General features: G+C 45.1%; 1 protein-coding gene across 5 annotated transcripts in view; it reads right to left on the reverse strand.

The window, feature by feature from the left end:
* The window catches only part of ADAD1 (adenosine deaminase domain containing 1), a 190,310-nt gene extending 175,812 nt beyond the window's left edge, over positions 1-14,498 (reverse strand). For 4 of the 5 annotated variants that reach the window (XM_056564051.1, XM_056564067.1, XM_056564044.1 and 1 more), the window contains exons 1-3: positions 14,392-14,498; positions 4,768-4,941; positions 3,535-3,723 (exon numbers count right to left, since the gene is read on the reverse strand). In XM_056564051.1, the coding sequence (XP_056420026.1) occupies positions 3,535-3,723; positions 4,768-4,936 (358 nt within the window). In that variant the 5' untranslated portion in view covers positions 4,937-4,941; positions 14,392-14,498. Of the gene's footprint in view, positions 1-3,534; positions 3,724-4,767; positions 4,942-14,076; positions 14,290-14,391 lie in introns of those variants that run through there. The other variant, XM_056564050.1, reaches the window with a different exon arrangement.
* Between the last annotated feature and the right edge of the window lie 791 nt (positions 14,499-15,289).

Genomic DNA, 15,289 nt, shown 5'->3' on the forward strand with positions numbered 1-15,289 from the left:
AGTGAACGCTATGTTTCTGAGTCCCCACTCAGAAAACAAAGAAAAGGGAGAAAAAAAAAAAAAAATTTAACTATACGCCCTTAACCTTAAAAAACAAAAAAGAACTGACCAGCGTCTGCCTCCTACAGACACAAAGCTAAAACGGATTAGCTCAGGGCCTGTAGGCGGGTATTTCCTGCTGGGAGGGGCCACATTTTTTTTTTTACCATAGTGTCAAGCCTCCTAGCGACAGCAGCATATACCCAAGGTCTGTGTCCCCCAATGGAGCCGATAGGAAAGTGAGATTTTTTTTAAAAAAAAGCAGTACAATAATAACAAAAGCATGTAAACATGGGTATCATTTTAATCGTATTGACCCACAGAAGAAAACATGGCATTTTTTACTATAAAGTGTACAGCGTGAAAACTAAAGACCCCCCCCCCCCCCAAATTTAGATTGCATTTACAGTATTAATAATGCTAACTTTATTTCAATCAGAAATAAAGTTATGAATATTTCTACAGATGGGCGAGCGTCATTCTTTCTTTACTGTTTATTTTGGAACAAACATATTACACCATATTAGACCAGTCTCAAAATCTTATAGTCTGCAAGTGGGAGGTAGCAGATTCAGCAAGATTTCCTTTATTTATACTGTACTTTTTATTCTCTATAAATCCACTTCTGGCTCAAAAAAAGAAATAAAAAAAATTAAAACAAACAAGTGATTTGTATATTTTATATTTTGAATAGCTTAGCCTGCAACAATATATCAAATAGGATTAAAAGGTATATTATTCTATTAGTGTATTTTCTACAATTAGCAAGCAGACCATAAACATTAAATACCGTATTTATCGGTGTATAACACGCACTTTTTAGGCCAAATTTTTTTAGCCTAAAGTCTATGTGCGTGTTATACGCCGATACACCCCCAGGAAAGGCAGGGGGAGAGAGGCCGTCGCTGCCCGCTTCTCTCCCCCTGCCTTTCCTGGGGTCTAGAGCCCTGCTGCCGGCCCTTCTCTCGCCCTGGCTATCGGCGCCGCTACCCGTTCTGTCCCCCTGACTATCGGTGCCGGCGCCGATAGCCAGGGGGAGAGAAGCGGCGCCAACAGCCAGGGGGAGAGAAGGGGCAGCGGCACCCATTGCCGGCGCCGCTGCCCCGTTGCCTCCCCCCATCCCCGGTGGCATAATTACCTGTTGCCGGGGTCTGGTCCGCGCTGCTGCATGGGACGCACGCCGGAGGCCTGCAGCAGCGCGGACCCGACCCTGGCAACAGGTAATTATGCCACCGGGGATGGGGGGAGGCAACGGGGCAGCGGCGCCGGCAATGGGTGCCGCTGCCCCTTCTCTCCCCCTGGCTGTCGGCGCCGCTTCTCTCCCCCTGGCTATCGGCGCCGGCAATGGGGCGCCAGCACCGATAGTCAGGGGGACAGAACGGGCAGCAGCGCCGATAGCCAGGGGGAGAGAAGGGCCGGCAGCAGGGCTCTAGACCCCAGGAAAGGCAGGGGGAGAGAAGCGGGCAGCGACGGCCTCTCTCCCCCTGCCTTTCCTGGGGGTGTATCGGGGTATACACGCGCACACACGCGCCCTCATTTTACCATGGATATTTGGGTAAAAAACTTTTTTTACCCAAATATCCTTGGTAAAATGAGGGTGCGTGTTATAGGCCAGTGCGTGGTATACCCCGATAAATACGGTAATCTCCAAAGTACAGGGTGGGCCATTTATATGAATACACCTTAATAAAATGGGAATGGTTGTTGATATTAACTTCTTGTTTGTGGCACATTAGTATATGTGAGGGGAGGAACTTTTCAAGAAAAACAATGATGTGCTTGGTTTTAGCATAACTTTATTCTTTCATGAGTTATTTACAAGTTTCTGACCACTTATAAAATGTGTTCAACATGCTGCCCATTGTGTTGGATTGTCAATGCAACCCTCTTCTCCTACTCTTCACACACTGATAGCAACACCGCAGGAGAAATGCTAGCACAGGCTTCCAGTATCCGTAGTTTCAGGTGCTGCACATCTCGTATCTCCACAGCATAGACAATTGCATTAAGATGAGCCCAAAGATAAAAGTCTAAGGGGGTCAGATCGGGAGACCTTGGGGGCCATTCAACTGGCCCACGACGACCAATCCACTTTCCAGGAAACGGTTCATCTAGGAATGCTCAGACCTGACACCCATAATGTGGTGGTGCACCATCTTGCTGGAAAAACTCAGGGAACGTGCCAGCTTCAGTGCATAAAGAGGGAAACACATCATCATGTAGGCCACTGGATATGCAAAATTTCTACATGATGATGTGTTTCCCTCTTTATGCACTGAAGCTGGCACGTTCCCTGAGTTTTTCCAGCAAGATGGTATAGCAGCACATTATGGGTGTCAGGTCCGAGCATTCCTAGATGAACAGTATCCTGTCGTCGTGGGCCAGTTGAATGGCCCCTAAGGTTTCCCGATCTGACCTCCTTAGACTTTTATCTTTGGGGTCATCTGAAGGCAATTGTCTATGCTGTAAAGATACGAGATGTACAGCACCTGAAACTACGGATACTGGAAGCCTGTGCTAGCATTTCTCCTGCGGTGTTGCTATCAGTGTGTGAAGAGTGGGAGAAGAGGGTTGCATTGACAATCCAACACAATGGGCATTGAACACATTTTATAAGTGGTCAGAAACTTGTAAATAACTCATAATAGAATAAAGTTACGTTAAAATCAAGCATATCATTGTTTTTCTTGTGAAATTCCTAATAAGTTTGATGTGTCACATGACCCTCTTCCTATTGAAAAAAACTAAAGTTGGATTCAAAATGACCGACTTCAAAATGGCCGCCATGGTCACCACCCATCTTGAAAAGTTTCCCCCACACATATACTAATGTGCCACAAACAGGAAGTTAATATCACCAAACATTCCCATTTTATTAAGGTGTATCCATATAAATGGCCCACCCTGTACAATCTCTGACTGACTTAATGTTTTCCTGGGAGAGCAAACACTAATGTGTATTTTGCACAGTGCACATTTCCTGATTTTTACTACTAAGCTGCAAAGACTCCCAATTGAAAGCTGTACTCAATTTTAGCAATGAATGATAGACTATATAGCTGCACTGCACAATCCATTTGCTTTCATGACATAGTGGTTAAAGGGGTATTCCGTCCCTAGACATCTTATCCCCCATCTCCTGCAGCACTCTCCTTCACCAGCTGGATGGAGCGAAGAATGCTCCGTGGCTGATGACGGGCGATACAGAGGCTGGAGTATCGTGATGTCACACTCTGCCCTCTCAATGTAACACTATTGGGAGAGGGGGGGGGGGGTGTGACGGTCACCATACCCCCTCACATAGACTTGCAATGAGGGGGCAGAGTGTGACGTCACGAGAGGGCGGGGCCATTGCGTCCTGATAGGACCTATCCTTTGGATAGGGGACAAGATGTCTAGAGGCGGAGTACCCCTTTTACCCAATTCAATAATGTAAAAAAAAAATGTTTTTATCAAATTGCCAAAAGATTATTTACACTTGCAATGTATACTAACCTGTAGTTACAGTCTCTTTCAGTTCAAGCTCCATTCGCTGCATTTGAACAAACTGGTGTAAAGCAGAAACTGGATTTAAATCCCCACGCTTATATTTCATAATAAACTCTTTTGGTATTTTCTTAGGTACCAATGAGGATGTTGATGGAGGTAGAATTGCCTTGGCCAACAATGGTTCAGGAAAGTTACCTAGATAAATAGGTCATGCCAGGAATGTTATCTGGATAAACACATCATGCCAGAAAGACACAAACAAGAGCAGAAGAAATAGAACAAAGACAACATAGAGCACAGCTTCTTATACTGTAAGGTGCGTATCACCAGTGAGGCACAGGTGGCAAAGTAGCTGTTACAGAAGTGATAATAAGCTTATAAGTGATCATAGTACTTTCTATGGTTGGATTTATTTTTACTTAGGAGTTATGTCAAACCTGCTTTCTTTCTACCTTGAACTAACAGGAACCTATCAGCTATTTTATGCTGCGCGAACTATGGCAGCATAAAATAGGCACAGGGCCCCATGCATTTAATTTTGCTTTATATAAAATATGTAATTAGTGTCACCTACACCAAACTGTTGTCTGACACTTATTTCCTGCCTGGTCCCCTGCTCCTGGCACCCTCGGGGGAATTAAATCTAGCATGGCAGCCAAAACTAACAAACTACATTTTAAGGCTAGAGGATAACCCTTAATCACCACCTAAAAGATAAAAGAATTAAATAAAACTAAACAGAAAAAAAAAGTAGCAGACCTGCTAGGAAAGTTCTGCCTCTAACGGACACAAGAAAAAGAAAAAAGAAAAAATATAAAATCAACGAATAGTAATAAAACTCAACCCACCCACCAATCCTGTTTGGAGAGGGAAGAAGAAGAAAAAAAAATAAAACATAAAAAAAAGGAAATAAAAAAGGAAATAAAAATAAAAGTTAATAAGAAAAAAATAAATACATAAATAAAATAAAAAGGAGGCTTAGCGATCATTATAATCTTAGGTCATTTCCAACCTTTCCAAACTTTGTTTCTTGCTATGTTTGCAGGATATAGCCTGTGCAGGAGAAGCTAACACTTTCTTGCTTAGTATCACCTCCTAGTGGCACAAGCCTACATCCACAGTATCCTGTGTTCCCCAACAAAGCAGGCTAGAAAATATGCTAATATACAATAAAAATACATCATTTCACACACTAAAAAAAAATATGTGTTAAACATAAAAAATTTTATGAAAATCAACCTGTCACTGGAGTAATTTTGGCAGCTCCATCACACGATTCATTGTACGCTAAAGTTGCTTGTGCTGAAGTCTCACTCACAGTAGCTGATGCTTGAACTGGCAAATTTTTCTTAAGCATCTGAGCGAAAGTGGGAACCTTAGATTGAGTCCAGCAATTTACACCTGCCATTTTACCTGAAAAAAAGAAAATGATTTGCCACAATTTTATTATACTCCATTTTAAATGGACTGGAATCTAAATGAAAAGACCAGTATCACTCAGTGAAATTGAAAAAGAAATACATTACCCAAATCCAACAAGAAATGAATAGAGCACTTACCGTATATAATAGAGTATAAGACCAGTTGTAGTTTTGAAACATCTGGAGGTCCGCAGGTTAAAGACCACTGCGGCCTTCGTCATCATCCAGACCCCCCCCTTTAGTTTTCGGACGTCCCTGTGCGTCATCATCAAGGCAATGTCACTAGTCCGGGGCCGGCCCGGAGCGGAGAAGAGGGCATCCCGGTGAAAATGGACAGCCCGGAACGACTAACGCTCCCCACCGGACGGTCCCTGCAGCATATATGGCCCGGACCAGCTCACCCTTCCTTCCCACCGAGGGGAGGAGAGTAGGAAACTAAAGGGGGGGTCTTAATGACGACAAAGGCCGCAGTGGTCTTCAACCTGCGGACCTCCAGATGTTTCAAAACGTCAACTCCGGGCATGCTTGGAGTTGTAGTTTTGCAACAACTGGAGGTCCGCAGGTTGAAAACCACTGAAAGGGATTGTGAGGCGGTGATGATGAAGGGGGGGGGGGTGATGACAGGGTGATGATGACGGGGGTGAAATTAGGGGCCTCGGCTTCTATTCGGGTCGTCTTATACTTGAGTATATACGGTACCATTCTCAGCTTCTGCGGCAACGTTTATTGAAGAAAGTCACAAGTACATCAGGCAAACCGGTACAAGACGGACAGGTGGAGGGGGTCGCTTCTCAGGGCCCTGAGAAGCAACCCCATCCACCTGTCTCTGGTGTGAATGTGTTTGCGAATTTCTTCAATAAACGTTACTGTAGAAGCAGAAAATGGTAAGTGCCCTATTCATTTCTTGGATTTGGATATACTACGGACTGTGTAGCTATTAGATAGTGAGCACCACCTGTGGCTTTAATGCGGTTGTTACCTGTCTGTATTGGAACGTATACTGGTAAATGAATGGACTGACATAATATAAGGTGTTGAAGTTGTGCAGGGTACCGCTTTCTTCATTGGAATACTTGAAATACATAAACCAGTATGATTAAAGTTATTGGGGCAGCACTAATTAGACACTGAAAACTGTGTAGAGATGCAGGATCCTCAGGTAGTCACAGCAGGTCAACACAGTATTCCCACCTACTCCAGCGTCATTGATAGCCTGGGCATTGCCAACGACACCGCTGTGCTCCCTTTGCTCAGTGAAATCCTGAGCAGGCCTAGAATTTTTGGCTCATAAGGGTGCGTTCCCACAGGGCGTATACGCAGCGTATTTGACGCTGCGCAAAATTTATGGCAGCAGCGGGAAATACGCTGCGTATCCCTTGCTCACTATACACACAGGGCTTTCCGGCGGCAGCCCTATGTGTGTAGTGAGTTTTGGAGGCGGAGCCGCGCGTCACAGACACGCCGGCATATGGCTCCGCCTCCAAAACTCACTACACACATAGGGCTGCCGCCGGAAAGCCCTGTGTGTATAGTGAGCAAGGGATACGCAGCGTATTTCCCGCTGCTGCCATAAATTTTGCGCAGCGTCAAATACGCTGCGTATACGCCCTGTGGGAATGCACCCTAAAGCAGCACAAGATTTTAGTTTAACCCCTTAAGGACTGAGCCCTTTTTCAACTCAAGGACTCGGCCCTTTTTTGCAATTTTGACCACTGTCACTTTATGCATTAATAACTCTAAGATGCTTTTACCGATTATTCTGATTCCGAGATTGTTTTTTCTTGACATATTCTACTTAATGAGGGTGCGTTCACACGTGCGTATTTTTGCTGCAGATCTTGCTGCCCATTGACTTTAATGGGCAGCAAAATCTGCAGAAGCAAATCTGCAGCAAGAATACGCACGTGTGAACGCACCCTCATAGTGGTAAATTTTCATTGTTACTTGCATCCTTTCTTGGTGAAAAATCCCAAAATTTCATGAAAATTTTGCATTTTTTAACTTTGAAACTCTCTGTTTGTAAGGAAAATGGATATTGCAAATAAATTATATATTGATTCATATATACAATATGTCTACTTTATATTTGCATCATAAAGTTGTTATGTTGTTATTACTTTTGGAAGACATCAGAAGGCTTCAAAGTTCATTAGCAATTTTCCACAAAATTTTCAAAATCGGAATTTTTCAGGGCCCAGTTCAGTTTTGAAGTGGATTTGAGGGATCTTCATATTAGAAATACCCCATAAATGACCCCATTATAAGAACTGCAACCCCCAAAGTATTCAAAATGACATTCAGAAAGTGTGTTAACCCTTTAGGTGTTTCACAGGAATAGCAGCAAGGTAAAGGAGAAAATCAAAAATTTTCATTTTTTACACTCGCATGATCTTGTAGACCCAGTTTTTGAAATTTTACAAGGGGTAAAAAGGAGAAAAAGCCCCCCCCAAAATTTGTAACCCAATTTCTCTCAAGTAAGGAAATACCTCGTATGTGGATGTCAAGTGCTATGTGGGTGCACTACAAGGCTCAGAAGGGAAGGAGCAACAATGGGATTTTGGAGAGTGAGTTTTTCTGAAATTGTTTTAGGGGGGGGTATGTCACATTTAGGAAGCCCCTATGGTGCCAGAACAGCACAAAAAAACCCACATGGCATACTATTTTGGAAACTACACCCCCCAAGGAACGTAACAAGGGGTCCGCTGAGCCTTAACACCCCACAGGTGTTTGACGAATTTTCATTAAAGTCGGATGTGTAAATGAATAAAGTTTTTTTTTTCCCACTAAAATGCTGTTTTTTCCCCCAAATTTTACATGTTTATAAGGGGTTACAGGAGAAAATGCCCCCCCAAAATTTGCAACCCCATTTCTTCTGAGTATGGAAATACCCCATATGTGGATGTAAAGTGCTCTGCGGGCGAAATACAATGCTCAGAAGAGGAGGAGCACCATTGAGCGTTTGGTGAGAGAATTTGGTTGGAATAGAAGTGGGAGGCCATGTGTGCTTACAAAGCCCCCCGTGGTGCCAGAACAGTGGACCCCCCCCCCCCACATGTGACCCCAATTTGCAAACTACACCCCTCACAGAATTTAATAAGGGGTGCAGTGAACATTTACATGCCACAGGCGTTTGACAGATCTTTGGAACAGTGGACTGTGCAAATGAAAGATAACATTTTTTATTTTCAAGGACCACTGTTCCAAAAATCTGTCAGACACCTGTGGGGTGTAAATGCTCACTGCACCCCTTATTACATTATGTGAGGGGTGTAGTTTCCAAAATGGGGGCACATGTGGGGGAGGTCCACTGTTCTGGTACTATGGGGGCTTTGTAAACACACGTGGCCTTCAATTCCGGACAAATTTTCTCTTCAAAGGCCCAATGGCACTCCTCCTCTTCTGAGCATTGTAGTTTGCCCATTTGTAATGGGGTTACAAATTTCGGAGGGCTTTTTTCATATTTTCGCTTGTCAAAATGAAAAATTTAGGGTACCACCCAAATTGTTATGAAATTCTTTTTTTTTTCTTATTCTCCCATCCAACTTTAATGAAAATTCTTCAAACACCTGTGGGGTGTTAAGGCTCACTATACCCCTTGTCACCTTCCGTGAGGGGTGTAGCTTCCATAATGGGGTCACATGTGGGTATTTCTTTTTTTGCATTTATGTCAGAACTGCTGTAAAATCAGCCACCTCTGTGCAAACCACCAATTTAGGCCTCAAATGTACATAGTGCGCTCTCACTTCTGAGCCTTGTTGTGCGCCCGCAGAGCATTTTACACCCACATATGGGGTATTTCTGTACTCAGGAGAAATTGCCTTACAAGTTTTGGGGGGGGGGTCTTTTTTCCCCCCTTTTACCTCTTGTGAAAATAAAAAGTATGGGGCAACACCAGCATGTTAGTGTAATTTTTTTTACCCTAACAGGCTGGAGTAGATCCCAACTTTTCCCTTTCGTAAAAGAAGAAAAAGCCCCCCAAAATTTGTAGTGCAATTGCTCCCGAGTATGTAAATACCCCATATGTGGCCCTAAACTATTTCCTTGAAATACGACAGGGCTCTGATGTGAGAGAGCTCCATGCACATTTGAATACTAAATTAGGGATTGCATAGGGGTGGACATAGGGGTATTCTACACCAGTGATTCCCAAACATAGTGCCTCCAGCTGTTGCTAAACTCCCAGCATGCCTGGACAGTTAGTGGCTGTCCGAAAATGCTGGGAGTTGTTGTTTTGCAACAGCTGGAGGCTCCGTTTTGGAAACACTGCCGTACAAGGTTTTAATTCTTATTGGGGTGGGGGGGGGGGGGGGAGACAGTGTAAGGAGGGTGTATATGTAGGGTTTTACCCTTCATTATGTGTTAGTGTAGTGTTTTTAGGGTACATTCGCACTGGCGGGGGTTTACGGTGAGTTTTCTGTTAGGAGTTTGCGCTGCGGCAGAAAATTTGCCACAGCTCAAACTTGAAGCAGGAAACTCACTGTAAACCCGCCCATGTGAATGTACACTCACATGGAAGCTGTTGCAAAACTACAACTCCCAGCATGTACTGACAGACTGTGCATGCTGGCAGTTGTACTTTTGCAACAGTTGGAGGCTCACTGGTTGGAAAACCTTCAGTTAAGTTCTGATACCTAACTCAGTATTTTCAAAACAGTGTGCGTCCAGCTGTTGCAAAACTACAACTCCCAGCATGTACTGATCGCCGAAGGGCATGCTGGGAGATGTAGTTATGCAACAGCTGGAGGTAAGCAACTACAACTCCCAGCATAATGAGACAGCTGTTTGCTGTCTGGGCATGCTGGGAGTTGTAGTTTTGCAACATCTGGAGGGCTACAGTTTAGAGACCACTGTATAGTGGTCTCAAAACTGTAGCCCTCCCGATGTTCATAGGCAACTACTCGCCGGCTTCCGTAGGATCGCCACAACGCCATCCTCTGCCACCCGCCACCGATGGTAGGTGGACCTCCGGTGCTGGTCACCGTTTGTTCTCCAGTTCAGCCCGGACTACTGTGGGTGGGCAGAACAGGGGAACCGAACTTTAACCCCTCCGCCCCCGATCTGCTATTGGTCGGTCGCTTCTGACCAATAGCAGGGATAGGAGGGGTGGCACCCCTGCCACCTCACTCCTATCCCTTCAGGGGGATCGTGGGTGTCTTGGACAACCCCGATCCCCCTTATTTCCCGGTCATTTCGATCCAGTCCCCGCCCGGCAGGGACCGAAATTCCCACAGGCGTACAGGTACGCCCTTGGTCCTTAAGTGCCAGGGAACGAGGGCGTACCTGTACGCCCATGGTCCCCAAGTGGTTAAATGGGCACTGTCAGATTTAAAAACTTTTTATATGTTGTACATCTTGGTAAAACATTAACCTTTCTAATTACTTTTTATAGAAATCATGGATTATAAAATCATGGCTTTGTCCAAGATGAAGCACAGGCATGGACAAAATCCTCTATCTGATAGGACAGGAGAGAGCCCAGGGGAGTGCCACCCGACAGGAGAGAGCCCTTCTAGCAGAGAGGTAGTTGGGCAAAAGCTGCTGCCTTCTCCTTTTTTGTGTGCTGATCTGCTGCTGAAGATAGGGCAGTGGGAGGATCCAGGAAGGGGCATTTATTATAAAACATGATTTCCCTAGTAGAATCCCATAGTCATGTTTAAAGTTTAAGCTAACAATCGGAGTTTACAAGTTTTTATAGCCTTAGCTGAATGGCAGCAGTTTTTCCAATGGTTTACTGCTTCAGTCTTGAACTATTGACCCTCAGTTCCCTTCACTTATACAAGAGTTTCAAAAAACATATTTACTTAATCCCTTTTCAGTGAGAGGCTAGGTTACCCATGGGTTCCCTGTAACAGCAGAACACAACACTATGGAAAATATAAGTATTGCCGCTCCTTATTGTGCATTGCGTGCCATATAATGAAGCACATGAAAAGCATGCTTCTTCACGGTCACTTAACATATTCATTTTGCGGTTACGTGAGGCACTGCATGCATTGGTCTTTATTCTTACAGTAGAGAAGTAATTAGTTATAACTTTATGTGAATCGGGACATTTAAACTTGCTTTTTTTTATTCCAATCTAAATTTAGTAGGAGTATGTGCATTGGTACCAAAAATGTTGTCTGACTCCACAGCCCTGGGGGGTGTGCCATTTGACAGGAGAGCGCACAGGGGAGTGCCATTCGACAGGAGAGAGCACAGGGGAGTGCCATTCGACAGGAGAGAGCACAGGGGAGTGCTAGACCTCACTTACTGGACTTTTCCCATGCCTGTGCTTCAGCTTGGACAAAGCCATGATTTTATAAAAAAGGGAATACATTTTTTTTATGAAGTATATTAGAAAAGTTAAAGGAGAGCTCCGGGACCTCCGGTAACCGGCTCCGGTCTCCGCCATGATCCTCTCCCTGGTTGCTGGTGGTCGACGAGTCATACTGCACTCAGCCAAGCACCGGCCGCAGCGAAGTCCCGACTCATAAGCGATAGGCTGAGCGTCAGTGTGACATTTTCGGCCCCCTGGCAGCAGGTGCAGGTGTAGTGAAGAATTGTGTGTCCTGAAGCGTTCTCACACTGCCGCTCAGCCTATCGCCGGCCGAGTCAGGACTTCGCTACGTCCGGTGATTGGCTGAGTGCAGTATGACTCGCCGACCACCAGCAACCAGGAAGACGATCGTGACGGAGACCGGAGACGGTTACTGGGGGCCCCGGGGTAGGGAAGGAAGGTATGTACATCTTTATTTTTTTTTTTACTACCGGCAGTATGGGGGAGAATTTTTATATTCTGGAGTTTTCCTTTAATGTTTTGCCAAGATGTACAACTTTTAAAAATTGTGTTTCTGACAGTACCCATTTCATTTTTTATTTATTAATTAATTTTTTTAAGCACTTGTGTACAGGTATGCCCTTGGTCCTTAACAGGTTAAATGAAAAGTTCCGTTGACTTTCCGCCACGCTGTTTACACTGAGGAATTTATGTGAGCAGAATTCCGAATTCTATTCCGCCCAAGGATTTAACATGTTCATTCTTCAGGCAGAATCCTCGGCTAAAAAACCATTGAAGTCAATTGGATTTTTATTTTTTATTGCCTAAATGAGTTTCACACGGAATTCACGTGTAAGTTCTGTGCACGAATTCCGCAGAAGGGAGAAACTGGCAAAAATCTGGATTTTCCTAAACGCAATGATTCCTCTTCAATCCTGCTCCAATTCCTCAGTGTGAACATACCCTTTGGATGGGATTCCACTTGCAGAACTGCAATCAAAAGGAATGGAAAATAAATATAAAAGGAAGGACTTCTCCTCCCTCTTGGATCCACTTGTGACTCTGGTTCGAAGTGCAGTGGCAGTTTTCAAAAGAAAAAACACACACCAGAAAAAAAGCTTTGTGAAAACCTAACCTTAGACTGTTAGACTGAAGCTGTCTGGTTTGCCCATAGCAACCAACCACAGATCAGCTTTTATTTTACCAAAGCAATCTTACAAATGAAAGCGGAGGCCGGTGTGTGATGGCTACTATGGGCAAATAGACAGGGGTTGGTCACCTCTTATGAAATATAAATATATGTAGTGTGAAGATTTAGTTATGTAACTTGTATTCTCCAGTTCTGATGTGTCCTGATCCTCACCCCGCCAGCCCCCATTCTTCTGAGCCGTTCGGATATCCTATCAGATGGCCAAGGCATGGGACTATGCCCCTTGCAGGCACAGTAGAGGACACCAAACAAGGAGCATGGTCACATGTCCTTCCGTACTGTACCATCTTATGGAAGAGACCACCATCCAAACTGCTCAGATGTACAGGGAGCAAGGCAATGGGGCAGAATATTATGTAACATAACTTAGGGCAGGGTGGTATGGCCAAATATGCGTATCGCGGTATTTTTGGAACTTATGGCGGTTCCACGGTATATAACGGTATTCCTCCCCAAAATTAATTATTAGCCCAGCGCCGCGCTCTCTCCATCGGGTAAATACTCACATATCACCTGCAAGCGCTGCCTCTTCGTCCTCCTGTTTGTTGCGGCCGGCGGCACTGACACTCTATACTGTGCGGTATCCCTATGCCCGGGCTGCAAAAGGTAAGCAAAATAAACGGGAACGTCGGACAGCCGTCAGCCTATCACCGGCCGCAGCGATGTTCCGCCTCAGTCGGTGATAGGTTGAGCCCACTGTCACGTAAGAAGCCGGCTTCTTACATGACAGTGCGCTCAACCTATCACCAGCTGAGAAGGAACATCGCTGTGGCCAGTGATAGGCTGACGGCTCTCCGACGTTCCATTCCCTGGGAAGCAAGTCCGGACCGACGGGGAAGGGGAGTTCAAGTTTATTTTGTTTACCTTTTGCAGCCCGGGCATAGGGATACAGTATAGAGCAGTGGTTTGCAATCTGCGGACCTCCATATGTTGCAAAACTACAACTCCCAGCATGCCCGGACAGCCAACGGCTGTCCGGGCATGCTGGGAGTTGTAGTTTTGCAACATCTGGAGGTTGAAGACCACTGGTATAGAGTGTCAGCGCCCGCAACAAACAGGAGGACAAGGAGTGCAGCGCTTGCGGGTGACGTGAGTAGTAGCGCTGGGCTAATAATTAATTGGGGGTGAGGGGGGAGAAGCAGAACAGCACATAGGATTAGTTCCCCGATGTAGGTACTGTGCAGCGCTCGGCTGATCATTCATTCCTTAGGGGGAGGGGCCAAACCGGTATTGCAGTATGGGTTAAAATTCATATGGTGCAGCATAAAAATTCGCCATTCGGTATGAACCGGTATACCGCCCAGCCCTAACATAACTTCAGCATTATATTCATTTTTTGATGTTGTATTAGGTGAACAACTTTCTAGGACCCTCCATAGTCACAACATATAGAATTGCCTCATTTTCTCAGGCCTCTCTATAATGGAGGGTGTCAGGTGTATATTACAGCCGATACCTGCCTGCAACTACTGACATAAGACTAATACTGTGGGCCCCCAAAGATGGCCCCTAAGCTGATACTAAACTACAACCCCCACCATGCCCTTGATAGCCGTTGGTTGTCGGGGCATGCTGGGAGTTGTAGTTTAGCATCAGCTGGAGAACAGTAATCAGATTCTGGCAGTTTAACCCTCAGTAAACTATAAACTAGCAGGTACCAGTACTGTAAGGCGCAGTTTAAAGATCATCCAGGACTAGAAAAACACATGGCCGCTTTCTAATAAAGGTAAAATGCAAAGTCCCGGCCCTTAGGTGCCCACGGGTCACATGTTCATCCACTTCCCGCCATCCTCACAGGACCTCAACCTGGGTCTTCTCCTTTTCCTTACAGACACCCAGGACCCATAGTGGGGTCTGTGGGACATATGCCCGCTGAGCTGCTCACACCCGGTTATAACAGCAGGTCAATGGGTTACACTACAATACAGGGGGTGTATACTAGGCACAGAGCACAGTACACATTGCAGCGTTACCGTTCAGTGCAGCCTCCACGCAGCTCCTACTAACCCGCTCCTCTTCACTACTGAGCGCCCAACGTCTCACCGCCCGGCCAATGACAGCGCGCCATCCGGCCACGTGATCTATGTGCGCAAGGTACGCAGTTAAAATAGTCCCTTAGTGGAAGGATATGGAGAATTTTTGACTTTATTTATATTCTGTAATAAAAGTAGCTTGGGTCTCGTGTATAAATACAGTGTGTATTCATAGTACAGTGGTCCCTCAAGTTACAATATTAATTGGTTCCGGGACGACCATTGTATGTTGAAACCATTGTATGTTGACACTAGAACTCTATGGAAACCTGGTAATTGATTCTGAAGCCCCAAAATGTCATCCAAAAATAGGAAAAATGAGGATTAAAGAAAAATAAGTAGATAACTAATACAGATAAAGCAAATCCTTCCATATAAAAGTAAGAAAGATCTGCTGGGAGCTGTAAATCACTGTCTATTTCAGTGTTTCCCAACCAGGGTGCCTCCAGCTATTGCAAAACTACAACTCCCAGCATGCCCGGACAGCCGTTGGCTGTCCGGGCATGCTGGGAGTTGTAGTTTTGCAACAGCTGGAGACACCCTGGTTGGAAATAATGGTTTATGTAGAGTACAGGAGCTTCTTCAGGGTCCTATACAGTACACACAGTGTGCCAAATGGAGCCACCTTTACTTGTTGTACAAAGGAGCAGCTAACCCTGGCACAGGTAAGGAGTAGTACAGAACTTGTAGTTCCTCCCTGTACTGTAGGGGGCGCTACCAGACATCAGTCAGTGCATACACTTCAGTAATACAGGTGATTTACGAGTAAAATGCCCATCCTGATTGGTCAGTTCCTCCAGTTGTGACAACTATCACAGATCTGGATTGTCCGTAGCAT

The sequence above is a fragment of the Hyla sarda genome, chromosome 1 (assembly GCF_029499605.1).
Source record: "Hyla sarda isolate aHylSar1 chromosome 1, aHylSar1.hap1, whole genome shotgun sequence".
Taxonomy (NCBI): domain Eukaryota; kingdom Metazoa; phylum Chordata; class Amphibia; order Anura; family Hylidae; genus Hyla; species Hyla sarda.